The sequence below is a fragment of the Fusarium falciforme genome, chromosome 11, assembly GCF_026873545.1.
Source record: "Fusarium falciforme chromosome 11, complete sequence".
NCBI lineage: Eukaryota > Fungi > Ascomycota > Sordariomycetes > Hypocreales > Nectriaceae > Fusarium > Fusarium falciforme.
Genome location: NC_070554.1, coordinates 979,146 through 1,005,711, shown reverse-complemented (window position 1 = coordinate 1,005,711; position 26,566 = coordinate 979,146). Strand labels below are relative to the sequence as shown.

Sequence of the window (26,566 nt, the reverse complement as noted above, 5' to 3'; positions counted from 1 at the left end):
TTTTTCTTTGTCGTAAATCGCCCATCGTGTTTTGCGTAGTACTCCTAATGAAGGCTTTGCTGACTGCTCCCTGCCAGAGTTTGCTTTCTGGGACTTGAACCAGTTGAGGCGACGCAATCCCGCTGAGCTTGGAAAAGCCGTGTCCTGGCCAGTTGTTGCCGACTCGCCGGCGTCGTTTGATTCGACAACGCCATAGCGTTCACGAAGAGCATGAGTGTCTTTGAATAGAGCTTCCAAAAGGCGAAGGGCCGTCTCCAATCTGCTGAACACTTCTTCCGGCATGGAGACCCGAGGCTGGATCTCGTCGAAAACACCATGCTTCTCTCCCCAGATAATCAAATCTTCGTGATGGCAGTCAAGCTGGAAAAGAAGAATTTGAACATCCAAGGATGCGGATTCCGCAGTCTTGAAGAGCTGAAAATACTGAAGACAAGAGTGAAACAATGGGATGACTGAGACCGCGAAGCTGATGGGTTCCATGTTTGACAGGTTAAAGGCCGAATTTGGCCTGGAATTCAAAGCACAATTGGACAATTTGCTGGCAGGATGGTTTTCAATGCAAATGTGACGTAGCCTCAGGGGTCACCTCGGTTGCTTGGTTCTGGTCAAGAATAGGATGCGAGGGGAAGCAGGATTTTATATGTCGCATGCCAGTGACATCTTTGCTGGCAGGGCGTCTCGAACAGGGCTGTGCAGCTGCGAGTGGTGGCGTAGTAAAATGCTTCAGCTGTCCATCAGACCGCCACTTAGGTGGCGTCGCGATAAAGCCTCATGAGAAGCCTTGGTATGCGTTGAAAGCCTTCCAGCTCGAACACTGAATAAAGCCCTCTTAACTTAACAAAGTGTTGTCAGCCTTACAAAGTTACATCTCGAATAGGCTAGGATAGAATAAGGCAAAAGTCTTCTGTTCATATTAATTGGATATCCAGCTTGACCAAACCTGATAGCTCAGATTCATCCGAGCAGATACGATGTGCTGCTCTGAGTCCCTGGCTGCTAACAGATAAATCGTGGTCAAGATAGCTTCAGTCCTCCAGAATTTCCTTGACCTCGTAGTTCTTGTTCGCATAGACGAACCAAAGAGTCCCAATCACGACAGCAATGCCAGCAAGGACGGCAGAGGTGTAGTTCATCCCATCTGCCACAACAGGAAGGTAATAAGGAAAGCAATAAAAGACCAATGCAACCAGCGCCCATGCAAGCATCACCACGTTTGCAAGAAGTCCAAGCCTGGGATACCAAAAGGGCCCATGCTGAAAGTTGGGTCGACCTTGTAGCAGCATCAGGACAACAGGGATGCTGTAGCTAATGTATTGGAGCAAAAGGCCTGTAGATATGAGAGAATTAAAGGCGAGCTCTGAGCCCAGATACAGGCACCCAAATACGGCGGTTCCTGAAGCCGACCAGAGCAGAGACCACACGGGGGTATGGAACGGCGCCGGTGCAAGCTTGCTGAGGTGACGATGAAGGGGGAATCCTGCCTCGCGACTGATGGTCCAGGCAAGGCGGGATTGCCAAGTCTGAATCGACCAGACTGCACCAGCTGTGGTGACCAAAACCGGTACCCAAAGCCCAACGGCTGCGGCTTTGCTGCCAGTGATGCGGTAGAAGAGAGCGATGGCCGAGTTATCGGCAGATCCATCGATGCTGGTTACGTTGATAAGGACTGACGTGACGACGAGGAGACCGGAGGAAAAGCCAACAATAATCGTCCAAATGAGAGCTTTTGGAATATCCGTGCTCGGCGAAGGCATCTCTTCTGCAAGATGTGTGGCGACGTCGAGACATGAGAAGCTCCAGTTTGCACCGTTCATTCCAATGATGAAAGCAACTCCCTTTGGCCACCCCGAGACGTTGACTGAGGTGGTGAAAAAGTCTTTAGCAGAAGCGTGTTCGTCAGACATGGCGAAGAGAGTGATAAAGACGACTGCTATGGTGACGCAGCTAAACAAAAGCATGATCTTTGAGATCTTTGGGAGTGCATTCTCGAAGCTCGCGCAGCACACCGTGATAATGTTGAGGAGCTGAAACCCAACGAAGCCCATCCATCGCTTGTAGACAAAGTTGGGGTCGAGGAGCGAGATGATGGCGCAAGCACCAGTCGGCACAGAGAGGCACGCTGAGGCGCCTGTTGCAACGGCAGCGAGCCAACTGATGACTGCAGTGATGTAGGAAAGAAGCCGCCGTGAATGCGGTGGCGCCAGTCGGTTCACCCAGATGTATTGGCCACCGGGATGAGGCATGGCGGAGGCAAGTTCGGCAAGAGTGGTGGCTGTAGCCAAGCCGACTAGAGCCATGACCAGGAAGCCCCAGAAAAACAGTGGCGAGCCTCCCATGGGGAGAGTGCTACCGAGAACTAGCAGAAGGCCAACTGCGGTGTTTGTGGTTCCATAGCCGATGCCAAGGGCAGATAACGTCGTGAATGGCTTCACAGTCTGGACTGTGACCTCACCATATGTCACAGATGCACCCTCTGGCGCTTCACTGTCTGCTTTTTCGGGCATGATTAAAGATTGAGTAGCATTGAAGAGCAGTGAGAGAGTGAGAGAGTGATCATTTCTTAAAACGGGGGTGTTATCGCGTTGAATAGATACTCCGAGACACGGAGGTGGAGAAACCTGACCACGGGATGGATGCAATGCGATCTTCCGACGATAAGCATAAATGTGTCACGAGTGGCTTGGGGTGATCTGCGGGGGCGTGAATAGCACAGAGATTAACCGAGGCAGTATCAAGTGAATCGGTTCTGTTTGGCGATACAGAGGCAGATGGTATTGGCTTCGGGTATATCCCCAATCTGGCAATTCTAGGAGGAGACAAGGGTCCAAGATAAGCCCCATGAAGTGTCTTGGGGCAACCCTGGTCCATTGGACGAGGCAATGGGTGGCTCTTCGACCTTGTTGACCAAAAGGCCAATGAATTGAAGCCTTTTCTCACTGGCACATGTGGGGAACATTGCGAGTGAGTCCATGGTTGCTTCCAACGTACAATGCTGCTAACAACGGTTAACCACGGTCTCGACGTGTCCAAGTGCGCATCTGTATCTTCTTATAGGAACCTCTCCTCTGACGAGACTACTTGTAACTTCCATTGCCGCCTCTCAAAGATTTGATCAAATCTAGGTTTTCCCGCATATGAAGTTTTGGATAATCTTGATCCTTCCACATGACTGGCGTTGTTCATCACTACTTGTTCATTTCCTTTCTCGTGTGCTCAGGTTTCGGGATGTCGCGTAGGTGAGTAGGTTTCCGATTCAAGCTCTAATCATCCGGTAGAACGCTTCTTTGCCTCCATTGCGCCTATGCATTGTGTCCTTACAAAAATAGACATCAGCAGAGGGAGGCTGGCGACACAACCGCGCGGCAAGCGAACAAGAGTCCGGGGGCCAGAAGCAAGCGCGGTTCAATACTAATCTACTTGCAATGCGCGGCTTTCAACTACTCACTGACGCACAGCACAAGATCCATAAGCATTGTAACCTCGCCTTGTCGCATCAAAAGAGATGGGCCGAGATACTGGAGACGTCAGCACTTGAAGGGTTTACGTGTGCGCCAATAGGTAAGTAGAGTACGACACAGCTATGCATATGCAAGAACTACATCAAGTATGGTACTCGGCCTCGCGCCTTCGGCTTCATTTGCCGCGCATTTTCGTATGAGGCGCTGACGCCCTGAGCGACAGAGGGGTTCAAGCGTAAACAGCCAGCCTCCTCGCCGAGTCGGCACCGTGGATCGGACTTAGTCTATCTCCGCCACGAGTGGCGCTCATGTTAACCCCAAGAAGCATTTCATGTGAATTAAAAAGAGTCCTGGTGCCATAGAAGAATTGGAATTATTAGTAAAAAATTAAGCACAAAACTTTCTGCTCGGTTGAAATGTCCTGCCCAGATTGCTTCAAGGGAAGTGTCCACGATGGCGAGCCTCGAGGCAAGATAATCAAGCTTCATGATCTCGACACCTACGTCGTCGAGCCATCCGAGGGGAAGGAGGTCAAGGGCATAGTCGTCGTCATCCCAGATGCCTTTGGCTGGAAGTTTGTCAACTGTCGACTCCTAGCCGACAACTACGCCGACAAGAGCAACTACAAAATCTACCTGCCAGACGTAATGATCGGTGAGTGCCATACTAATTTTTAATTTATTATTTTTTTTGGTTTACTTGACTGACATGCCAGGGGATGCTCCTCCCGTGTCTCTCCTCGACAGAATACACATTGCCATGGCCCCTGGAAATTGGCTCAGGCGAGGGTGGGCACGCCTCTTTCACGTCTTGTACTTGATGTCACTAACACTATCACAGGTATAACTTGCTCCTTGCCCTTTGGGCCGTGGTGCCCTTCATGATACGTAACCGATTCGGCAAGACCTATCCCATCACCAAGAGCTTTTTTGAGAAGCTTCGAAAAGCAGAGGGTTCCACCCTTCCCGTCGGCGTAGCTGGTTTCTGCTGGGGTGGCAAGCTTGCCATTCTCCTATCTCACGGTGTTGAGGTAGACGGCAAGCCTATCATTGACGCAGCATTCACCGGTCATCCTAGCGCATTAAGCTTCCCTGGCGACTTTGAGAAGGTCACGGTGCCAGTTTCGGTCGCTGTGGGTGACAATGACAGTCAATTCCCCCTGGAGACGGCGGGAAAGATGAAGGCCCTCGCCGAGTCAAAGCCTGAAACAGCGAGGGGTGAGATTAAGATCTACCCAGGGGCTGGACATGGCTTCTGCGTTCGTGCATCCATGGAAAAGGAGGGTCTTGCGGAAAAGGCGTCAGAGGCAGAGGATCAGGCTATTACATGGTTCAATGCCCATTTCAAGATTGGCTCATAGTCTGGCATACGGCGATGGGAAGTTCTCATTTTCCCGGGAAGCACGTCGATGGTCCAGAGTTGCCCATTCCCTAGCAACCATTCGAGTCTATTTTATCTCCCTTGGTACGGAGAAAGAAATTTCATAATGTCCATCACGAATTACTTTGCCAGTTTTCACTTTCTCATAGGTACCGCAAAAACCCAAGGGGGGATATCGTTATGAGTTATTGAGATCAGCTAGTTATAGCAAGGGGGATGTCATACGGAACTACGCTATGTGGAAATACCTCAGACAAAATCTATACAAATGAATCACCAGCCTGCTATAGGAAGGAAATATCAACTGTTCCAGGCTCGCCTGCTCCCGAAGACCTCCGAGTTGCGTCGAGAATCCCAGGTTCTTGCCTGGTGTCTCTAGGGTACCCATTCTAGCACAGCGGGTGGGGCAATGAGAGCAAGTCGGCCAATTATGAGGCCAAAAGGTCGACCCCTGTCAAGTAGGGTCACGTTATCAGCTGAAGAGCAAAATCTCACCCTCTCATCATCTCATCTCACGACGCCAATTGATCTCAAATCGTCTTTCAAATCCCCTATAGTCATGTCCCAAACGCTCCCTCAACTAGCCTAAATCAGCCTTAAAGCTACACGTGAAGCATCTTGGGTGTCCTCATGTGGCGATGCCCTCACCCAGGGCCCCTCGCTCACCGCTGGAAACGTGGGCGACAAACGCGACACAAGGGCAATTGAATGCTTTCTCAGGCGCAGTCGGCGGCTTCGCGTCGGGAATATTTACTTGCCCTCTAGATGTAATCAAAATCCGATTACAGGCCCAGGGTAGCCTTGTCCCCGTCCGCTTCGCAAGTAGATCCCGCAAACATGAGCTTTACCGAGGTCTTACCCAGACGGCACGGGTCATATGGAGGGGAGAGGGGATGAGGGGCATGTATCGGGGGATGGGACCTCTCTTATTGGGATATCTTCCGACGTGGGCTATCTGGTTCACAGTGTACCAACATTCCAAAGTCACATTACCCCAAGCTTATCGTGAGTTACACATACCTAGCCGCCGATAAATCAGGGCCATCAGAGTCTCAAATACAGGTGCTGATATTCGAGCCAGCTTATCTTTCTTCAAGACCAAATTCCGTGAATATCCTCTCATCCATTGCAGCCGGCACTGCATCAACAGTTGTCACCAACCCCATCTGGACAGTCAAGGTTCGCCTTATGTCGCAGGCATACCGACCATGCAGAAGTCGACTGTTCCGCAAAAAACGCATATATCGTCCACACTGGCATTACCACTCCACACTTGATGCCGCCTACAAGATGTACACAACTGAGGGCGTGGGAGCCTTCTATTCCGGGCTCGGAGCTGCTTTACTGGGCCTCTCGCACGTGGCAGTCCAATTCCCTACCTATGAATACCTCAAGACGAAGTTCACGGGAAAGGGAATGGGTGCTTCGCGAGATGATGAAGCAGAGTGGGTGAGCATCCTTTCCGCCTCAGTCCTGTCCAAGATCGCAGCCAGTGGTGTCACATATCCCCATGAGGTCATTCGCACCAGACTGCAGACCCAAAGACGGCCAGTCCCCGGAGCTGAGTTTCTTGAAGGGCTTGGTGGCTTTGCCAGGCTTCGGGGTGCAGGCCTCAGCGGCATGGTGCTGCAGGCCAAGTATCGGGGCATCGTCGATACGTTTCACACGATACTCCGTGAAGAGGGTTGGAGGGCGCTTTATAATGGTATGGGGGTTAATATGGCACGGAGTGTTCCTGCGGCCACGGTCACGATGATGAGTTACGAATATGTCATGAGCTCACTGCTACGAATAAAGGACGACGCGAATGATGGGTTGGATGAGGCGTTGTAGAGCCCATGTAAGCATAGACGATGTATTATATGTAATATTATGTATAGATGTAGGAGGGTCAAGTGAGTCAAACGCTCAAAGGCATGCAAACGGTCAAGAGTAAACTGGGTTGCACTGGCAATATGTTGTTTAATGAGCTCTTCGTAACAGATTTATACCAAGACAACGTAGACGCCGCGGGGGTGTTGTGGCATATTGAATGAATATAAGATAGAAAGTACTTCAAAGAGGAGCTAACTTATGTTGATCAAAAGGTATCCAATAACCGTCAGGCTCGTCGCATAATCAGCCACCAACAGCGTTGGTTATGAACGTCCGCCACCTGTTCAGGTGATCAAACCCCGCGAACCCTCCAGCCATCCATTTTATTAAAGCCTTCCCCTCAACCCCTTCAGACGCAGCTGCAGCGTGCGTTGAACAACAAACGAGATGGGATCGTACCAATTCTACGAGTGTGTCCGATGTGACAGAGATTTTCGCTCTCAGGCTGCCAAGGAACAGCATATGCGATATTCTTCCCGACACAATATCTGTCACCTCTGCAGTGTCCGAGACTATGAAGACGCGGATGACCTCGATGACCACCTCGAAGATGATCACCACTATTGCAAAAGATGCGATCAAATCTTTTACGGCGATTGGCTTCTCGAGCAACACAACGTAGACGAACATAACCTCTGCGTCACATGTGGGCGGCGCTTCACTTCACTGTCCAACCTCAACAATGTTTGTCGTGGAGTCGTTGATGGCAAGGCCGGAGCTGTAACTCACATGGACAATAGCACAAGATCATCCACGCGGCAAAGGACATCGAGTGCGTGGGGTGCCATCGCCAATTTGCAACCAACTCGGCCATGGTGTTGCACCTCGAAGCTGGAACGTGCCCATCTGAAGTCGACTGCCAGGTCGTCGATGACCTCGCATTCGACTGTCACCAGTACCCGAACTATCGCTGTGATGATCCAAAGTACGATTACGAATGTCCTAGTTGCGAGACTACCTTTCGGTATATGAGTGGGCTTTTGCAACACATCGAAAATGGTCCTTGTGACGAGGATTTGGGTTGGCATAGGCCTTTGGCGATTTTTCTTCGATATATCCGAACACGTATTTGATGGGACTGCCGTGATGACTGTATGCCCACGGGTGCTAGTATCAAGATGATAATATTGCCGGGGGACGAATATAGCAGGCCTAGACACCAGGGCCAATGGGCAGACCTGGGCACCGTGACTCTCCTTTGCCGGAGACGGCACAACAAGTTGCATTGACAAGATACGAGGACCCAATATCATTGTGGCCCCCCTAGCTTCTTCGAGGCCTGTCCATGCTAGCAGACGCAAGCATGTTATCGAGTTCGTCATCGTCGGCGTCGTCCGAATCGTTCTTGTCTGGCGAAATAGAGCGAGATGCGGATTGTGTATCATCAAGGCGTCGTTCATCAGATGAGAGTAAAGGTCTCACATGGAGCGGCAGTGTTCCCGTCACCATGAATCCAAGCTTCTCCGTGACTGATGCCTGCAACGTATGAGACTCCCATGAAGTGAGCCTTGCCTTTCTGGTTATTGGAAGGTCTCAATACAGCTGGCAGGGAGCAGCCAGCGAGGAGGACAATCTGATCCCCATGCTGAAGATCGAATCTTGACACTCCGAGGTGTCCCGACGATGTTAGGAATAGAACACAACCGCCCAGGAAGGGGTCGAAGCGAAATACCCCGTCGATGAACTCTTGAAGTCCAGACTCAGCAGAGGTGTATGCCCAGGGGACCTCACCCTTATGCACCGCTCTCCCAATCTCCCTGATCCACCCAAAGAACCAATCCTCTAGCTCGCCAACACGCTTCGGCTTCATCGGGCCGGGGGCCGAGAGTGTCTCAATTTGCGAGATGCCACAGCCTCGGAGCATAAGCTCTTTCGGTCCGGAGTACTCCAGCAGGTGAAGATCAACTTTACTGTCCCCCGTCGCCCTAGCACCGAGTTGGCTGGCAGCCCATCGCATCAGAGGGAACTTGGAGGGTATTTGAAGGTCCATGACCCATGAGGGCATTGTACTTCGATACCGAAGGGGCGGCAGGCCTTCGAGGTACTTGAGTGAGCCTGACAGGTTGATCGTATACCTTGCAAACCCCTCGTAGACACGGGACGGGGAGAGGGAATAGTTGACGGGAAGCGGAGCTTTTCGAGGTTCAAGCTTCTGTATCAGTGGCAAGAAAGCGTACACCTTGTCTCGCGGGTCTCTCGATCGATGGGTGCGGGCGCATTCGACGAATCCGGAGAAAATGTCAAAGGGTGCCGATGATATGCTTTGCCCCTGCCGAGCTGCTGTAGCATTCTTGAATGCGATCCAAGTTGCGATGCGTAACGAAGCTGGCATAGAAGTCTCTTTGACGGATCGGATGGCTGTCAAGCTCCACATCCAGTAAGAGGAAAACGCAGTCCATGAGCAGTAATCATGTCCAGCGACGAGAACGGACTGCTTTGCGAGCAAGTGTTCCTGGATGGTCCACATGCGAGAGAACCATTCGTTGCGACTGATGACACTCATGACTTGAGCATCAGACCGGCTTCCAATGTCTTTTCTTCAAGTTAGCCAAGACTGATTCAAGGCGATGAGCAATTGCCACCTACAGCAGTGGTGCCACAGCCAGTTGGAGACGGAGTAAAGAAGATTCCATTTTCTAACTTGGTCTCCAACTCTAGGACCGAATGATCGAAGGGCATATAGAGGTGATGAGGTGAATGGGTATAGAAAAGTCGCTTTCTGAAACACAGAGGCAATCTCCTTGCTACCAGGACCAAGCCAGATGAGGACTCGTGATGCGGACTCGTAGATATCACCCATCAAGGGGACCTGCCTGCTCTTCTCAGCATTTGAGCTCTGGTTGATGCAGAGAGCGTCGATCCAGAGCGTCCGCGGCTTCTTCTTCAACCTGAGATGGCGCAACGCCGACTCGCAGTTGGGGGTGACGCGTATGACCTTGCCATCGCAGTACACGCGTCGGTCACCTGTGATTGGTCCCCAGACATAAGACAAGGCCTCGTAACGAACCCTACCAAGGCTGCTAAGCGAGACTCGTTTCAGGGTTAATCGGAGGGGCTCATTGAAGGCTTCAGCTGGCTCGAGAATGGCCACACGGGTGTCTCTTGGGTTCAGCAACGGTCGATACTCGTAAGTCGGGATGCGAGACCGTTTGATGCCATAGTCAGGTTGGCTCTGCGCCAGAGACGAGTAGAAACGGGTATACGGGCGATTGGAAGCGGTTATGTCGAGTTTGATTCTCCTCAGCCACAGGGACAGCTGCATGCTTCCCTTTGATGTGTCTGGCTTCGGTGGAGCATCTGCTGACTGAGGCTTTTCAGAGGATCACGGGATGATGCATATAGACACATTATGCACCGAGCGGGGCTGCTGATAAGATTAGAAACCGTGTTGCAATTGGCTGGTTGCTGTTCCCCTCTCCACCCACGCGTTCCTGTGCCCTTCTTTGGCATCTCCATGACAGAGTGCGTGATTTGATCAGCTCGTCCATTGAGGGCATCTTCATTGATGATACTCTTGTTATATATGATGTGTGAGAGTAAAATTCATGATCTTGACCCTGTTTGCCCCCATCATGTCGATATGATCCTCGGAGCTCATCCTTCGGTTTGTCAGGCGAGTGCACAAAAAGAACACAGCTTCGTCTGGTTCGACTGTCTCTGTGACCCCTTAATTTCTACGTCTAACTCCCTGCAGATCTTTCATGGTTTTGGTGCTCGCTCAAAGCCGAGAGAAGCAATTTTGGCCGTCTTATTTTGTCCAACATCCAGAAATCGTTCCTCTACAGACTCCCTAACGATTGTGTGCGCCTTCCAGATAAACTTAGCACAGGCAACATGACGTGTGTGTTCACCAGAAACTCTAGAGCCTTAATACGATGCCCATTACAGTGATATGATTCGTAAATGTTGGCGAGGAGCTTTCAGTTCATGTGAAGCGGAAGTGGTAAGTACCCTATAGGGGATGGTTCTTTGAGCGCGCCAGCTCGGCATGGCCAGGTTAATAACTGGAATGGTGAACTGACTAGTGATGACCTTGTTATAGATTGACTTTAGCTCTTTACGAAGGTGATTTCATGCGCAGGTGTAGAATGTTGGTGGAATTTGGAATTTTCTGATGTTCGCTGGTGTAGCAACATCGCCACTCTTCCTGATTACCATCCACAACTACGGCTTGGCTTTGCCTCTTATTTGCCACTCAGACATTCACAGTAATCAGTTATTCATCAATTGCAAATAACTCAAATTCTGTTCATCAGGCAATCATGACGCAAATCACCTGTGCAATTATATTCATCCATACCACTGTCTCCTGGGACGTTCTGGCATGCCGTCGTGACTCCATTGTGAGTCTCGTCTACAGCGGAATCGCTAGTCACTTAGCAGTATTATTTGGTATCCACCTAGCCTAATAGCCAACAGCATTCCATGAAGGCAAGAAAGGGTGAGTAAGTGGATCGGACTGATCACCGTCGCCGCACTCCCCCGGCCACAACAGCGGAGCCTCTCGGTCAGTCCACGACCTGAGTCTGGAGAAGACAAGCATCGCGTGATCTCGTCACGAGTAAAATTTACGAAAAAACTCTTCTCGCCTGGACCTGTGCCCCGTCTGGAGACTCGGGCCTCGCCGTGGAGTACGGAAGAGGCGAAATCAGAGGCGGGATATTGAACTAGCGTGACAAGTTACCGATGCTGTGGAATCATAACACGGAAGTATGCCCCATTGAGCATGGAACATCGATCCCGACGACAGGAGGAGAAAGGTCTGTGGCTGATCTTATCAAGGTAACGCCGCCGACAAGAGCTGGGGTAGCGAATCCAGGACGGCAACATGTCAGCCCCAACCCACCACCAGCAGCGGTTCTCGATTCTAAATCTGGCATCAGTGGGTCAAGACACCAAGCACACGGGGATCGTGCCCCGTCAAAGGCCAACTGACAGCTCGGCACTGCTTCTGAGGCCTTTTGGCGTCGGCTTCACGGCATCTTCTTTCCAAATAGATGTGCCATCGGGGTGCTCGCTAATGGCGGCGTATACGGCGTCGACGGCACCAACAGCTCAGTCTTCAGCCCAACATGCAGAGGAATCTCAAATCAAAAGTGTGCATCCAATGTTTCCCCAACTAGACGTTCAAAATATCTCGGCAACAGGTGGCCAGGATTCCGGGAAATACCTGCATGGCGCGTGCTCAATAAAGCTCGTGGGCCAGGCCAAGGCTAGACTCCGCTCTCTGGAGAATGTTTGTCCCGGGGGGCGCCTGGAGTCTCCTGGTCGACACCAGCCCATGATTCCCGTCTTGCCGAAAGGCCCCGTTCTTTTTAATCTGCATACGGCCTAGAAATCGGGGGAACGGCCCGTTGGTGTCGTCGGCCATTCGTGGAGGAATAAGCTCATAATGCGGGGAGTGAGCGGCTTGACAAGGGGGGTCATGGCTGGCGAGAAACACGCGACGCGAGCCACTGTTTGAAGTTGATGTTCTGGCTCCAGAGAGAGTGATCCAGGGGGTTTCTCAGATAATGCATTTGATCTTCTGCTATAGCAAGGCCTTTCCTATGCCGCGTTTCTCTTGGCTTTTGTCTTAGCCTCAACACTGTCGTGAACCAAGTCCTTCTGCTTCTTTTCCTCATCCGGCCGAGACACCGTTTGAGGAACCACGTGGAACTTTTGTCCTCGCACTGGGTGAGCAGGGGTTCGCGTCCAATGACTGGTGACGGCAATGCGGCCCGGCCAGTGCTTTATTCAAATTCAGGCGGTTCGTCCCTCTGTTCCCCATGCTGCAAGACCACGGGAGCTGGAGCCTGAGGCACGGAGAGGTCGAAGGCTCGCGCGCCTACCGTTGGCGGCTTCCGCTGGCAAATGGTTCGAGGAATCTCGGCTGTCCGTTTAGTCGGCCGACGAAGCCTCCCACACGGTCCCAAGGACACAAGCTGACGGGCCACGAAGCCGATAAGCGCGTCCGCCCGACATGATCTGCCTTTGGAGCTTGCCCGCTCGTCAGCTACTGGTCCTGCCACTGGACGGAGTTGCATCCAATCACTTGACCCCTGAGTCGGCCCTACCTCACCTGGGGGGCGCCATCGCCGTCGGCCGCGAGATTCCTTGCCCAGCGGGAACCGAATTGTCGATTCCCATTTTCTGTAGCGTAGCGGCAGACGCGAGATGGCTCCCTTCCTACCACCCTCTCACCCTGAGCCCAGCCAGTCTAGACCGGGGGACAGGGAAGGGCCCGCATGGACTCTTCAAAGGCCAGCACTCTTCGGAACCCCGTCCGTCGATCCGTGGCACCCCCGTGTTTGGAAGCGGCCTGGTGTTCCCAAAAAGCAATCAGCCCTTTGAGATCTTGGTGGTGAACCGGATCTGCAGACCGCGTTCCACACTGCGACAAGACACGAGGCCAGAAGACAACCCTCTGATGCAGACAAACCACCGCCTCGCGACAATTATATATATTCCTCCTCCGTCTGTCAATTGAGGAACTCGTCAGGATCAGAACATTCTCATTCTCACCCATTGAACCCAAACCTTCAAGCCCAGACTTTCCCCACAAAGGTTCATCGCTTCAAAGCGCAACACCTCAACCATGGGGTCCTCCATCCACAGCGAAAAGCACGACGAGAAGTACGACGTGGGTCTTCCGCCTCCCCCAGAAACAAGCGTTGGATAGCCTAGCTGACACGTGAAACTCCAGGCTCAGCATGTCGTCGCAGCCAAGAAGACGGCCATTGGTGATGAGGCCTTCCAGCAGGCCATGCTCAAGGAGCCGCCTCCCAGATTTCCCGCCGCCATCCTTCTGATCGCCAGTGCCGTCGCCTTCTGCTGCTCTACCGCCAACGGTTTCGATGGCTCCCTCCTTGGAACTCTCCTCTCCAACAAGAAGTTCAAGGAGTTCTTTGACGTGGGCACTGCTGGTATCGAAACCGGTACGTTGTTGATTGTAGCGCTATGCCTTGCCTGACAGACAGGGAACTAACACGTCTTTAGGTATCGTCACCTCCATGTACCAGATTGGTTCCGTCGTAGCTATCCCCTTTGTTGGTCCCGCCATCGATACCTGGGGCCGACGAGCCGGCATGACAATCGGTGCCTCGATCATCATCATCGGTGTCATTATCCAGCTCGCCTGCTACGTCACCGCCAGCGTCGACCAGTTCATGGCTGGACGTTTCTTCCTTGGTTTCGGTGTTTCTATCGCCGCCGCCGCCGGCCCCGTCTACGTCGTCGAAGTCTCTCACCCTGCCCATCGTGGTGTCGTCACCGGTCTCTACAACGTCATGTGGCCCGTCGGAGCCCTCGTTGCTAGCGGTTCTGCTCGAGGTAGTCTTCACCATGCGGGTAGAACTTCCTGGATGGTTCCCCTCGGTCTCCAGCTGATGTTCCCCACCATCATCGCCTTCGGCGCCCTCTGGCTCCCCGAGTCACCTCGATGGCTGTACACTCACAATAAGAAGGAACAGGCCACCAAGAACCTGGTCAGGCTCCACGGCCAAGGCAACCCCGACAGTGAATGGGTCAAGCTCCAGCTTAATGAGTATGAGGAACATCTGGAGATGGACGGCACTGACAAGAGGTGGTGGGACTACCGCGCCCTGTTCAAGAACAGAGCCTCGATCTACCGACTCACCTGCAACTGTCTCGTGTCTCTCTTCGGACAGTGGGCTGGCAACAGTAAGTACAACTTGTAGCCTGGAGACTTGGCAAAACTAACTCGTGACAGACATCGTCTCCTACTATCTCGCCGCTTTCCTCGAGACCGCAGGCATCCGCGACGAGGCACAGCAGATGGACGTTGCCATGGGCATCAACGCTGTTCAGATTGCTTTTGCCATGCTTGGCGCCACCCTCACTGATATCGTCGGTCGTCGTCCCATGCTGATTGTTGTCAACATCGTTTGCGGTCTCTGCTGGATCGGCGTCACTGTACCAGCCTCCATCGGCAACATTACTGATGTCGATGACAAGGCGCAGGCCGACAAGGTTGCCCCCTCAGTCTCCAGGGCTGTCCTTGCTTGGGTCTACATCTTCCAGATCTGTTACTCGGTTGGCTGGACTCCTCTCCAGGCTCTGTACCCCGTCGAGGTCCTCAGCTACGAGATCCGAGCCAAGGGCATGGCTTTCAGCTCCCTCTTCACATCTGCTGGTAAGAGAACCCCCTGTCGACTTTTAAGATGATATACTGACACTCGGACTCAATAGCTATGCTTGTCATGCAGTTTGGTATCCCCGTCGCTCTCAAGAACATTGCCTGGAAGACCTACATCGTCTTCTGCGTCTGGTGCTTCATCCAGTCCGGCATTCTCTACTTCCTCGTCCCCGAGACCAAGAACCGAACTGCAAGTCCTCTGATTCTACAGCCTGATAACCTCACTAACAGCCCTCACAGCTCGAGGAACTGGACCACATCTTCGCGTCCGACAGCCCAGTCAAGACGTCCAAGCAGAAGAAGACGTACGAGGTCGACGAACACGCCAACGTCATCAACGTCGACGACACCGTTGCCGATCCCAGCCGCGTCTAATTCAAGGCGCTCCCCTCGACCGGACAAGACTCTGTAACCGTTACCGCACAACCAAAACCGCCTTCTCCTTCTTTTTGACGTCAAGGGTTTCAGATTGGAATAATCGCGCAGGATACTAGCAAGATACACTAAGCATGAGCTCTGAGATTATTTGGTTTTAATTTATTCGTTGGCTATTATGGCTATACCTTGTTGGTTTATGTCCTCCCGCTGCGTGAGCGTTCTTGTCTTCCCACTACGTCTTCTCAGAGATCTTGTATATATTCAGCGATTATAATACTTGAATCACAAGAAGGAATCTTTCTTTTCTGAACTCAGTCGGTATTGAGCTTGATCCTGATTGACCTCGGTTCGGAGACGCGTCTATCATTGCGTTCGAGTTCCAACAGTTGAAACGACAGATCCTGACCATAGGTAAGATTGATGACCTTGCATATAGTTGAACAAAATAACCAAAAACTGTCGCGAAATTGCACTCGAATTACTTGTCACCTCAACGCTGTCGTGCAAAACCACACAAGCCACCCATGCCTTGATCTTTTGCTGCGCTTTGGTGGTGTGATCTGACAATTGCTGTGCCGCAGTCGCCAGGGAGACGCAATTTCTGAACCGGGGTGTCCAACCACACGTTCTTCTTGATTGGGCTGGATTTGAACCGTGTAGAGTGTAGGCTGACGGTAGGGGTGCGCGAGATGGTCAGGGAGGCCAATGTGGCGGGCCCCTTTAATCTGAGGAAGCCATCTGAAACATGACTGTAGGGACTATCCATGTTTGCTGGATGGCATTGAGTTTCGATGAAACTTGTTCTGAAGACCTCCAAATTGGATGTCTTTCGATGGTGGGATAGAAATGATATGGATCCCTCTACTCCGTACTGACACCCAACTCCAAGATGGTGCCCGGTATCCATCTTCAGGTAGACGACCCCCGGTCCACCACCTGATTCGCTCGTTGTTGTTATTCACCAAAGACCCCGTGTAATATCTTGTCGCCATTCCAGCCGTATAATTGTTGTGTGGAATATTCCCGTGAAACCTCTTGGCCATACCAGACAATGCCAGCGGTCGATCGGAGTGCTTCGTCAGCCCCCGCTCAGAGTACGGGTGAACGATTTCGTTGTACCATAGGTGATGAAGATAAAACGAGGGACGTGGATCACGGCACATTAACCTTGAAAACGTTGACATGTCTGACTTTTCAAAACAGGTGAGCTCAAGGCCAGGATAGGAGGGTTCGTTGAAGAGAGAATCAGCCTTCAAGCCTAATCCACATTTGCAGATAGATCTCTCTTTGTAGTACCAAGTCAGAGCAGATGAGTAAAAAAGGAACCTCTTCGGCAGTGGACGCTCTTGAAATGCCCATGCTCGACGAGCAAGAGGATCCTTGTGTCGGATCTGTCGAATGTCGTGGACGGGGCGCCGTAAGATCTCAATGGTTCTGAGTGCCGTTGGAGGTCTTTTCATTCTAATGCGTATACGCTCGATTTTTTGTGGTTGTAAAGCCAGGCTTTGAGGACTTGTGCCTTGCTGAAGAAAGCAAGCTCTCGCACTACTTAGTTGCCTTGAATTCAACGAGGTATTCCTATGTCTTGTTATATCCGTGCAGACCCCCATTTCTCTTTTCCTCTTCGTCATCCTCTGTGGTCATTTACCATTGACACACATGGGTATTTCGAATCGGACCCCGGTTATCAGGATCGTTTACCCGTTCCCATCCTCTATAACGAGAAGCTAAAAACAATGGTGAATAATGAAAACAGCGAGATCATTCGGATGCTTTATACTGAGATTGGCGGTCCTTTTCCCCAATGGTTGTCTTCTCGTTGGCTAAGAATTGGCCAGTTTGACCGTCTATTGGACGAGGAACATGGCAATGCGCAACTCTACCCGGCTCTTTTTCAGGAACAAGCCAACGAGGCAAATGACTGGATTTATAACGATATTAACAATAGAGTCTACAAATCCAGATTTGCGACCAAACAGGATGTATACGGGCCGAGTATGATTGCACTATTTGATACTTTGGAGTCTGGACAGAGCCGAAGCCCATCTCCAGGACCCAAAGGGCGCTTGAGAGGAACTTGATCAGCTAAAACACTTTCTCGGGATATTCGTGTGAATGGTGGCAAAATGATTTACTAAGATTTGAAATACCTGTGACCTGTATGCATAAGGTACTACTTCGTATGTAGATTAGACTTCAATTGCCGAGACGGAAAATGAACCCTTCTAGGCCATGCAAGCGGACCCAGACACCACCAACTTTAGCTGAGTAATACGCGCGCGGGTGAATATCAACCTTTTGCCCCTTCGTGACCCCATGACTTCAGCTTCTTCTGATGAGTAATGCCTACGCACAGCTCGAGTGGCCCTCGACGACATTGGACCCCTCATTGCTTTCATGAGACTGTCCCGAGTCTTCAATTTCAATCTGCCGTCTGGCTCGCGCTCGGCTTGTTTTACGCTACCTATACTCACTCCGTGTTTACCGCAGCTCGACCGACTCGCCGAGCAGCCGAGATGGCGCACGAGATTCCGTTCAGGGCCGGCTCTTCATCAAACAGCAATGAATGTATGCCGTCAATCGGAACGAGCAGCCAAGCCTCAACGTGGGAAGGGGAACGAGAAGGAGAGCAGGCCAGCGGACACACCAGCACAGGCACCACCATGCTCTCCTGCTTTCAGTGTCGGGCTCGTAAGGTGAAATGCGATCGGTCGAAGCCCGCCTGCGGCCGATGCGTTCGACTTGGAGATGAATGCGTGTTCCCAAACTCGCGACAGAAGCGAATGACTAAGAAGAAGAATTCTCATGCCACATTGGAGACTCGATTAGGTGGGTGATGGTGATGCTGTTGCCAATAAGCTGCGTCAACTGATTGTTTTCTTAAAGCTCGACTAGAGGACATATTTAAACAAAGTGGCCGAGCAGACGCACTACTAGATGATCCCGTCTCCCTTGGTGAAGAAGCTGGACTTGATCTGGACTGGAACCATGATGCAACAGACATCGGCCAGTCGACTTTCTACGGGCCCGGGTCTGATGGTGGCCCCTTCATCCAAACGACTGCCATGCCGCCTCAGGAGGTTCCACCTACGGTAAACGAACTGATTGGACTTGGTCAGTTTGAGCAGCTTCCGCCCAGCTATTTGACTGAACGACTGTGAGCTACTGCCTCCACTCTCTTGGTCACCTTATTGCGGCCTTTCTCCTACGCTTCTTGACCCGTGGGAATGTGCGCACGTGTGCCCGACTGAGCTAACTGAGATATCATAGAGTTGGTTTGTACTTTGATGAACTAAACCAAGACGCTCCAATGTTGCACCGCACACGCTACACGGCATCTCTACATCGCCCTGCCCATATGCGTCCGCCCATGTCCTTGCAGTACGCCGTCTTGGCTCTAGCCGCAGCAACACGTCAGGAGTTCGCACACCTCGCAATGCCGTTTTATCAACGGTCTAGGCGGTATGCCGAGGCAGATGAGATGAAGGTGAGTACATGAACTAAAATGCACGAGGAAACAGTAATTCTGACCCCTTCGGCTAGGGCCAAGGAGAATACTTTACCACCATAGCCCATACACAATGTTGGTGCTTGCTAGCGACCTATGAGTCCCGAAATCTCCTCTTCTCTCGCGCGTCTGTCAGTCTGTCCAAGAGTGTCCGGATTGCCCAGATGCTCGGATTGCACCGTCTCGATAGTCCACAGCAGCCAACCGATCCTCCGCTTCCTCCACCGAGAGACTATTTTGAGGTTGAGGAACGAAGGAGAACCTGGTGGGCCATCTTCTGCTCTGATCGCTTCGTGGGTGGCATCACAGGCTGGCCCGCCCTAGTCAATGAGAAGGATGTGAGTCGATCAATGGGTTGCGGAGGCTTGAGAAGCCCAAAGGGCTGACGTATCAACCGGATGCAGATTGAGACTCGATTACCTGCGTCCGACGAGGCCTTCGAGATGGGCACCAATGAAGTAACACCCTGTCTCATAGACGCCCTTCAAGGGATTATGGTCTATTCTCCCTTCGCTGGTAAGGTGCTCACCGCCTATACGTTCTACAGAACTCTTGAGCACACATTCCGGTCCTTCCCAAATGACAACATCAAGGACATTGCGAATGGTCCATACTGGACTCGACAGCGAAGCATTGACGCCGACCTATCCAACATGATTCTGTACCTCCCAGAGAGCCTGCGCCTCCCGCAGTGCGGGTGGAACCGGAACGCCATCGTCGTCAATGTCGGTATTCACACCTCAGTTATTTGCATACACCGAGCGGCGCTGGCAAAGATAAGAGAGCTCGGCCTCCCAGCAGACTTGTTTGCAAGCAGCAGGCTTCGGCTTATACCCTCGGCAGAGCAAATACTGAACGCTCTCAAGTCGACTGGCGACGTTGAGGGCGCCATGACTGATCATTTCTTGGTGTTTTCTGCATATCTTGCATCATTGATATTTCTAGAAGACTACATGGAAACCCAATATTTGCAGAGCGAGCAGCATCTCCAATATCTTGTTGGTGCAATGGCTCACGCTGGCGAGAAGGACCCGTTCTCGCGCTCGTTAGCGATTCAGCTTGCTTTAGGGATGAGGCAGGTCGGCATGGACTCGAGCACTCTAGACAGAGTAAGAGCGCCAACGTAAAGGCAGTTTTTCATTTCGAAGTTGCTAATAACTAGAAACCAGGTACAACAACTTCCGCCAACATCGGTATTAGTACCCATTCTCGCCAAACGAGACAAGACTTCATCACACATCACTTTCTGTTCAATTCTGCCTACCAAGATAGATGACTACTCGAACTCACCAAGTCTGGAATAGTATTGCGGGTATGAGAATGGGCGCCTACTCTGGCCTGGGTGGCGAGAGTATGCCGGCCGTTGGAACACGGCATTGCACCGAGTCATCTTTGCCTTGGTATCCTTGAGTACCGAGGCGAAGTTCTCTTTGAGGGGTTACAATAGGCCCAGTCTATTTTGTAAATGCCTCCACTGATTGGATGCGTAGAGAGGCCGTTGACTAGATCGAGCTACAAATATGTGATTTATTGTCATATTTATCAGATATTTGATAGGGTTGGATTTGCCACGAGGCAGACAAAAATCGGACTTATCCAACATAAAGATTGCACTTGTCCGGGGATCATGGGGTAAAAGGCTCTTGTTGAGACTATATAATACATACTGTGGTCTAATTCAAGAAGTGAAAACCGAACCAGCTCTATAACCGAAAATCCCAAACCTGTCGACTCTAAAATTGGGCCGTCTATTGAGAGATTAATTTCTAAACCCACATGTGTATTACCAAGGCCCGAACTCAAGTGGGAGTTAATAGCGTACAAGGTACCGTTGAGGTCTGATTATGAGTGTCCTAGCCTCCTGTACGGCTATTTTGGACGGCCGCCACTTGGGGCGTATCGGCTGAGCTTCCGAATTCTCTCGCCAAAGATATAGAAAAGGATTGGAACTGGGAAAAGCGCGACGGCTATAAAGCCAAGAACGCTGGTGGCCCAATCAACCCCCAGATTTTTGTACATGGCTGATGCAAACAGGGGAAATCCTGCGCCGAACAGTGCCCGAACTACAGCATTGGCAGCGAGGGCGCTGTTTGCATTCATCAGGTAATTATCGATGATGTAGGTTTGGCCTTGGAGAAAGATACTGCGAGGGCAAAGTTAACAGCCGTTTTGCAAACCCGCTAAATCGTCAACACTTACAGCATGACGCCCATTCCCAGCGGAACCCCAGCTATGGCTTGTGGCACCCATGAGATGCTAGGGTTGGAGGTCCAGGCGAACCAGAAGAGTCCAATGGGAAAACATGCCCCGCCAATTATCATCGGTAGAAGCCGTTGCTCAGGTGGCAGATGGCCCTTCTCCTTGATTATGCGTGTGAACCGGGTCTTGGAGAAGATGATGATGTTTATGGCCCCGATCACAACGCCGAGTATTATGGCCAGGAACGGGAGAGCTCCAACACCGCTGTTCCAGCCCCGGTCCTCTTGAAAGGATGCTGGATATGCTGTGAAACAAAGGTAGATGAGACCGTATACAAAAGACATGTAAAGGGTCACGAGGATGATAATGGGTTCGAGCACCAGCATGGCTAGAGGCCGGACTAGGATTCGGTTCGCCATCTCGTCGATATCAACAGGCGTTTCTTCTGCAACGGCATGCATGGCCCAATCTCGGGTCGAGAGACGAACTGAGCGAGCTTTCCTAGTCAGTAGGGAAGACTCCAGCGTCTCAGGAACCGTTATGAATGCTATAGGACCGAATAGAGCTGCCATAATGGCCGTGATGTATGCTGTCCATCGCCAGCCGAGCGAACTTTGGGTGATAAACCCGCCCATGATCGGACCAGCAACAGGACCCTGAAGTAAGTCTTGTGAGCGTCAAAGTCATTTATTTTCAAGGAAGAAGGCCGTCTCACAACAAAATTCGCGCCTGCAAAGATGCTCATGGCAATGCCGCGCTCCACGAGGGGCCAAAGGTCGACAAGCGCGCCGCCGACAACGCTGAGGGGGGACGAGCCAAGCAGGCCACTCAGGAATCGGCAGACGAGGATGGTTGGAACGTTTTCGGCGGTGGCCACGGGAATTTGGAATATTGCAAACACGAAATATCCAACAAAGAGCGGATATTTACGGCCGTACACCTCTGACATGGGACCAAATATTAGAGGGCCAAAGGCGAATCCCTAAGGACTGATTAGCCACAAGGCGAAGCCACCTCGGTGCTGCTAGCGGACGCACCAAGACAAACAAGCTTGTACCCAGAGTCATGACCTCTGTTGACACGCCGAACTCGATCGCAGCAGGCCGAACTGCTGTGCTGAAAATGCTGCTTGCGAACGTCACAACCCATGTCAACATGCCCAAGGAGATTGTAATCATCCACTTCTTCCGATTTGGCCAGTTCATGGGGTTATCTGGGTCATCTGGGCCGTCCCAGCCGACGATGTTGCTGTCGACATTGTGTTCTGTCGTAATTGCTTGATCAGGGTCGTCAACCATGACTGTGTCGTCGGATGAAGGGCGAGGGTCCTGTTTCTTCTCGTTGATGGAATTGCCTTCGGGGACAGAAGATGGAGGCGTAGGGGTTTGGGCGTGGGACGCCATGGTCGGGGGGATCGAGGTAGGGCTTGTAACTCGTAGCGAACAGGAAGACGTAGCCGTGAGAGTCCAGTCGTATCGGAAATCTCTGAGGGTTTAGGGAGCGTGTCGGCTTTCCTCTTGTAAAAGAATGTTTGCGGGTTGGGTTTAGGTACCCATGTCGGAATCGAACTTCGGAAGCATCTAAAGATCATCTAACAAAGCATGATACAGGGAAGCACCTCGATTTAGGTACTGTAGTCAGCACGCTGGTTCGGTCATGGCTGCACCACCGAGACAATCCGATGCGACGCCGTTTGACAAGTCGGCACGTCCCTTCGGTCTGAACGGTAATATCGTAGGGCCGTGGTTGGTCCGACCGGTCTTGAGGATAATACCGGCGGGCCGCGATCAGCCCGATCGCTCAACTCCATCCAGGAAGAAGCTGTCGAACTCGGTCTAGCTCCGTGGGTCGCCCATTGTAGCGCATGGTAAATGTGTCTAAAAAATGGAGCAAAACAAGTCTACCAGGGCGTGCTAGGAGGAGAATTCGGACATGCACCCCGGCGGGCCAAGCACGACCCAATCCAAGGTGCAGTGGTTATGATGTGACCTCGAGTCTCTACAAGTCAAAATAGAAGATGGGCGGAGTCCATTGGTTACATCCCAGATGAGTGGTATTATTAAGCCATAGTATCAATAAGCCACTAGCCAAGACGAAATTTGTTTTCAGATAGGTGGAGGGGATTTTGGCCTTATTCAAAAATGAAATTGAGACTGTTTGCTCGTTATCACGAGTACCTATACAAGGTTAAGCTGAGGAGCGTTGAGGAGGCAGAGTGAGCCTACCCTGGAGAGATATAACTATCTCTTCATCGAGGTCGTATCAACCGGCATGGCATAGAATTGTTAGTTTCTGGGTAACCATCTATTGTCTTCTCCTTATTTCGTGGGACCTGACGCAACCGTAGTATGCGACGTAAAGTGCTGTAAGGAGCTTTGAAATACTATCGTGATTGATGATCTCATGTTGCGCAACGAATCCGTCGAGCCTGTATCGGGAAACTCAACTGTCAGGAATAGTTCAGATCGAGCGGGCTTATTTCGATGCTGCTTTGATGCTAAGGGTTAATGTAGACATCTGTCTACTTTTATTAATATATACATAAGAATGAAATACGACGACATGGCTCAACCTCGGGCCTCATCACATCTTCCCCAATCACCGGCTCAACCATCCTCCTCCCGATCCTAGGAAATTCAACTTTCCTCTCGAGTCCAAGATGTGTCTATGGTATGAAAAGTCTATCCTGGCTTTGAACGTTTGCTAGGAACCGAGCAAAACTCCCATCTTTCACCCTGCGCGAGGATGAAGCTTAACCCATTAGGAGGCAGGGTTCACCTGCCAAACATCAAGAGATACCCAGGGACCGGGGAAATCAGTGACGGCTACCGCGAGAATCTCGTTGAGCCAAGCGTACTTGGTGCTTCCAGTCTCAAACTTGACTCTGTCCAAAGCAGTAGGGCCAGAGATCAAAGGGCCAGCCGAGTGACTGTAAACATAGGATCCGTCATCCATCTGTATCACAGAGTGTGCGTCGACATTGAAATTTCCCAAAGCATCGATTGCACCAAAGTCAGCTCCGATGGGGAGAACAGTTCCTGTGAATGGTAAGCTGGGGTTCATCGTGTTCATCTTTCGCGGTCAACTCGTACCTTCGCCCTTGGGGCCCGACAAAGTCCCACCAGTTATAGGAATGGCCAATCGAGTTCCCGCTGGTCCTGGACCGGTGTTGATGGTTGAACTGAGGGTGAGGTTCATACGGAAGAGGTATGAGAGAGTAGGGGGCTCAGGGGTGGCTACTGCGGCTCCAATGCTGCCAGCAACGAGAAAAAAGGTGGAAAGCAACATATTTGCAGTGAGTGAAACAAGGCGGTTATAAGAGAGACACTGGGTTGAGGTTACTGGTGAGTTTCAATGGGAATGTACGAGGTGAGGGCGTCTGATGAACAGAAGAACAAGATACCATTTTATACGGCTCTCTAGGAACGGGTGCTCTTGGGAGAAATGGGCTATTCCCGATTACTCTACAAACGCTCGGCGAGATTAGCGACAGCCGGAGAAAAACGACACCCTCCCCAAAGACCCCCCCAAAAAAACAACAAGGTCATAAACAAAGGCATTGATCGCTGACAAATGCCGACTGGCAAACAACAAGGACAGAAATTGTTCGGTGATTGCAAGGTTAGCCGGAGGCCGAGCCGTGGGACTCCATCAGGAGATCATTTCTTGACCACCGAAATTGAGCGGCCTTTCGGAGTTGGCAATTAAGAGCGCTTGTTGCGTGCTGACAAAGGCGGAGGAACCTCAATACGTCATGCAAGGCGGTAAATAGAGTCCGCCTATCATTGATATTATTAGCTATACAATTTGTTTAAATACAATCCGTGTTTCTCGCTGTCTTATTGCATCGCCGACATTTTCCTCTTGCATCTCCTACAAGTTACGTCCCGTCATAATCACCATGTCCCGCAATCTTCTAATTACTGGTGCCACCGGCAAACAAGGCGGCAGTGTCGTGGAAGCCGTCCTCGCTCGTTTCTCCAAAGACTTCACCATCCTCGCCGTCACTCGCAATGCACAGTCGCCATCGGCTGTTCGTTTGACCAAGAAGTCATCCTCCGTCAAACTCGTCGAGGGAAACCTTGACGACGTGCCTTCACTGTTTCGAGCTGCGAACAAGGTTGCCTCTGGCCCGATTTGGGGTGTTTACTCGGTTCAAGCCGCAGTGACCAAGGGCACCACCTTTGAGGGAGAAATCCGCCAAGGCAAAGCACTCATTGACGAATCCATTAAGAACGACGTGAAGCATTTCGTCTACAGCAGCGTCGACCGCGGCGGAAACGGGCGGTCCTGGACCAACCCAACCCAGATTCCGCACTTCAAGGCGAAGCATCAGATTGAGCACCACCTCCGCGACAGCACCGCCAACGGGAAATCCGCCATGGGCTGGACAATCCTGCGCCCTGTCATCTTCTTGGATAACATCACACCAGACTTCCAGGCCAAGGTATTCATGACGAGCTTGCGCAGCACCATGAAAGACAAGCCGTTGCAGTGGATTGCCACTTCTGACATTGGAGTCTTCGCAGCTGAGGCCTTTGCCAATCCGGAGCGGTTCAACAAGCAGGCCATAGGGCTTGCCGGAGAAAAGCTTACCTTTGAGGAGTTGAACCAGAGGTTCAAGAACATCACGGGCGCCGGCGTGGGCACGACAGTCGGGCTGCTGGGGAAGGCACTCAAGGCGGGAGTGAAGGAAGTCGGTGTGATGTTGGATTGGTTCAAGGAAGATGGTTACAATGTGGATATTCAGCTGGCTAAGAGCATTCATCCACATATCAAGGATGTCGAGTCGTGGCTGAAGCGGGACAGTGCCTTCGTTAGGCGATGAAGCTGCAGGCGCGGTTTGTGTGGGAAGAGTTGCGTTTTTTTCCTTCTTCTCTGCATGAGCAGAGATCCTGTTACTTAATTAATATATGAATGGTAAATATATTTTCGTTATCATCCCAGGATACAAATATGGGCTTGTTTGGAGGTGCCGTGATCGATATCGTGGTGTTCCCGACTGGTTTAAACTGCTTAAGATATTGATTGATGATGTGATAGTACCGGCATATCCCGTTTGCCTTGGATGCGGAAATTTGGCCAAAGTCGAGTTTCAGAACCGGATCAGGGCCGTTGTATTTCGGCTGAGGGACCCGGAGTGTCCAGTTGAAGCATGTCTGACAAACCTCGTCTTCGTCTTCTTGGCCGGGGACATGCTCCTCGACTGTGGCAGAGGAGGCCCCCCTACCCTTTCGTCTTCATCGGAAGAAAGAGTTCATCGTCAGACGTGTAGAGGAAGTGATTGACTCCTTGTATCGCGGAGAAAACAATCTTGACTTGAGGGGGTTGCATCTGAATCAACTGAGAGAGGACACTAGTCCAGACCACTTTGAGATACACTGGAAACGAAGAGAAGACGTGGAAGACAATGACCGCCGGACTCATGGTAAAAGAGAAGGATACCTTTCAATGGGCACCGAGACAATTAGGACCATGTATCTTGCTTCATAATTGCTTAACAGAAGGCCTCTTTAAAGTAAATGCCACTTAACATAGTGCAACAGGTATCTACGCCCCGTTTGTGATTATTGGGCATGGCCCTCTCAGGCGGGCAAGTACCTAGTGACTATCATGTAGCTTGAAAGGCGC

At 51.4% G+C, this 26,566-nt stretch overlaps 10 protein-coding genes across 10 annotated transcripts; 6 read left to right on the top strand and 4 right to left on the bottom strand.

Annotated features, from left to right (window-relative positions):
- Positions 1-1,025: 1,025 nt before the first annotated feature.
- NCS54_01323800 (Hypothetical protein) lies at positions 1,026-2,504 on the bottom strand (the record flags this gene model as incomplete). Its single annotated transcript, XM_053158441.1, has 1 exon — positions 1,026-2,504. One exon carries the CDS (start codon positions 2,502-2,504, stop codon positions 1,026-1,028), a length of 1,479 nt encoding a protein of 492 aa, XP_053014416.1.
- A 1,346-nt stretch (positions 2,505-3,850) lies between these two features.
- Positions 3,851-4,818, top strand: NCS54_01323700 (DLH domain-containing protein; the record flags this gene model as incomplete). The annotated part of the gene is made up of 3 exons (XM_053158440.1): positions 3,851-4,112; positions 4,174-4,246; positions 4,299-4,818. The coding sequence occupies exons 1-3, from the start codon at positions 3,875-3,877 to the stop codon at positions 4,816-4,818; spliced, it is 831 nt and encodes a 276-aa protein (XP_053014415.1). The 5' UTR covers positions 3,851-3,874.
- A 658-nt stretch (positions 4,819-5,476) lies between these two features.
- Positions 5,477-6,671, top strand: NCS54_01323600 (Hypothetical protein; the record flags this gene model as incomplete). The annotated part of the gene is made up of 2 exons (XM_053158439.1): positions 5,477-5,843; positions 5,920-6,671. 2 exons carry the CDS (start codon positions 5,477-5,479, stop codon positions 6,669-6,671), a joined length of 1,119 nt encoding a protein of 372 aa, XP_053014414.1.
- A 429-nt stretch (positions 6,672-7,100) lies between these two features.
- NCS54_01323500 (C2H2-type domain-containing protein) lies at positions 7,101-7,786 on the top strand (the record flags this gene model as incomplete). The annotated part of the gene is made up of 2 exons (XM_053158438.1): positions 7,101-7,397; positions 7,454-7,786. The coding sequence occupies 2 exons, from the start codon at positions 7,101-7,103 to the stop codon at positions 7,784-7,786; spliced, it is 630 nt and encodes a 209-aa protein (XP_053014413.1).
- Positions 7,787-7,976: 190 nt separating this feature from the next.
- NCS54_01323400 (HET domain-containing protein) lies at positions 7,977-9,975 on the bottom strand (the record flags this gene model as incomplete). Its single annotated transcript, XM_053158437.1, has 3 exons — positions 7,977-8,062; positions 8,136-9,245; positions 9,300-9,975. 3 exons carry the CDS (start codon positions 9,973-9,975, stop codon positions 7,977-7,979), a joined length of 1,872 nt encoding a protein of 623 aa, XP_053014412.1.
- A 3,315-nt stretch (positions 9,976-13,290) lies between these two features.
- Positions 13,291-15,225, top strand: NCS54_01323300 (MFS domain-containing protein; the record flags this gene model as incomplete). The annotated part of the gene is made up of 6 exons (XM_053158436.1): positions 13,291-13,335; positions 13,399-13,630; positions 13,692-14,375; positions 14,425-14,847; positions 14,904-15,040; positions 15,091-15,225. 6 exons carry the CDS (start codon positions 13,291-13,293, stop codon positions 15,223-15,225), a joined length of 1,656 nt encoding a protein of 551 aa, XP_053014411.1.
- A 2,573-nt stretch (positions 15,226-17,798) lies between these two features.
- NCS54_01323200 (Zn(2)-C6 fungal-type domain-containing protein) lies at positions 17,799-20,040 on the top strand (the record flags this gene model as incomplete). The annotated part of the gene is made up of 6 exons (XM_053158435.1): positions 17,799-18,057; positions 18,115-18,385; positions 18,499-18,715; positions 18,772-19,074; positions 19,141-19,845; positions 19,906-20,040. The coding sequence occupies 6 exons, from the start codon at positions 17,799-17,801 to the stop codon at positions 20,038-20,040; spliced, it is 1,890 nt and encodes a 629-aa protein (XP_053014410.1).
- Positions 20,041-20,605: 565 nt separating this feature from the next.
- On the bottom strand, positions 20,606-22,338 carry NCS54_01323100 (MFS domain-containing protein; the record flags this gene model as incomplete). The annotated part of the gene is made up of 4 exons (XM_053158434.1): positions 20,606-20,879; positions 20,936-21,591; positions 21,651-21,917; positions 21,973-22,338. The coding sequence occupies 4 exons, from the start codon at positions 22,336-22,338 to the stop codon at positions 20,606-20,608; spliced, it is 1,563 nt and encodes a 520-aa protein (XP_053014409.1).
- Positions 22,339-23,695: 1,357 nt separating this feature from the next.
- NCS54_01323000 (Hypothetical protein) lies at positions 23,696-24,223 on the bottom strand (the record flags this gene model as incomplete). The annotated part of the gene is made up of 2 exons (XM_053158433.1): positions 23,696-23,973; positions 24,028-24,223. The coding sequence occupies 2 exons, from the start codon at positions 24,221-24,223 to the stop codon at positions 23,696-23,698; spliced, it is 474 nt and encodes a 157-aa protein (XP_053014408.1).
- A 607-nt stretch (positions 24,224-24,830) lies between these two features.
- On the top strand, positions 24,831-25,763 carry NCS54_01322900 (NmrA domain-containing protein; the record flags this gene model as incomplete). The annotated part of the gene is made up of 1 exon (XM_053158432.1): positions 24,831-25,763. The coding sequence occupies exon 1, from the start codon at positions 24,837-24,839 to the stop codon at positions 25,761-25,763; it is 927 nt and encodes a 308-aa protein (XP_053014407.1). The 5' UTR covers positions 24,831-24,836.
- Positions 25,764-26,566: the final 803 nt, after the last annotated feature.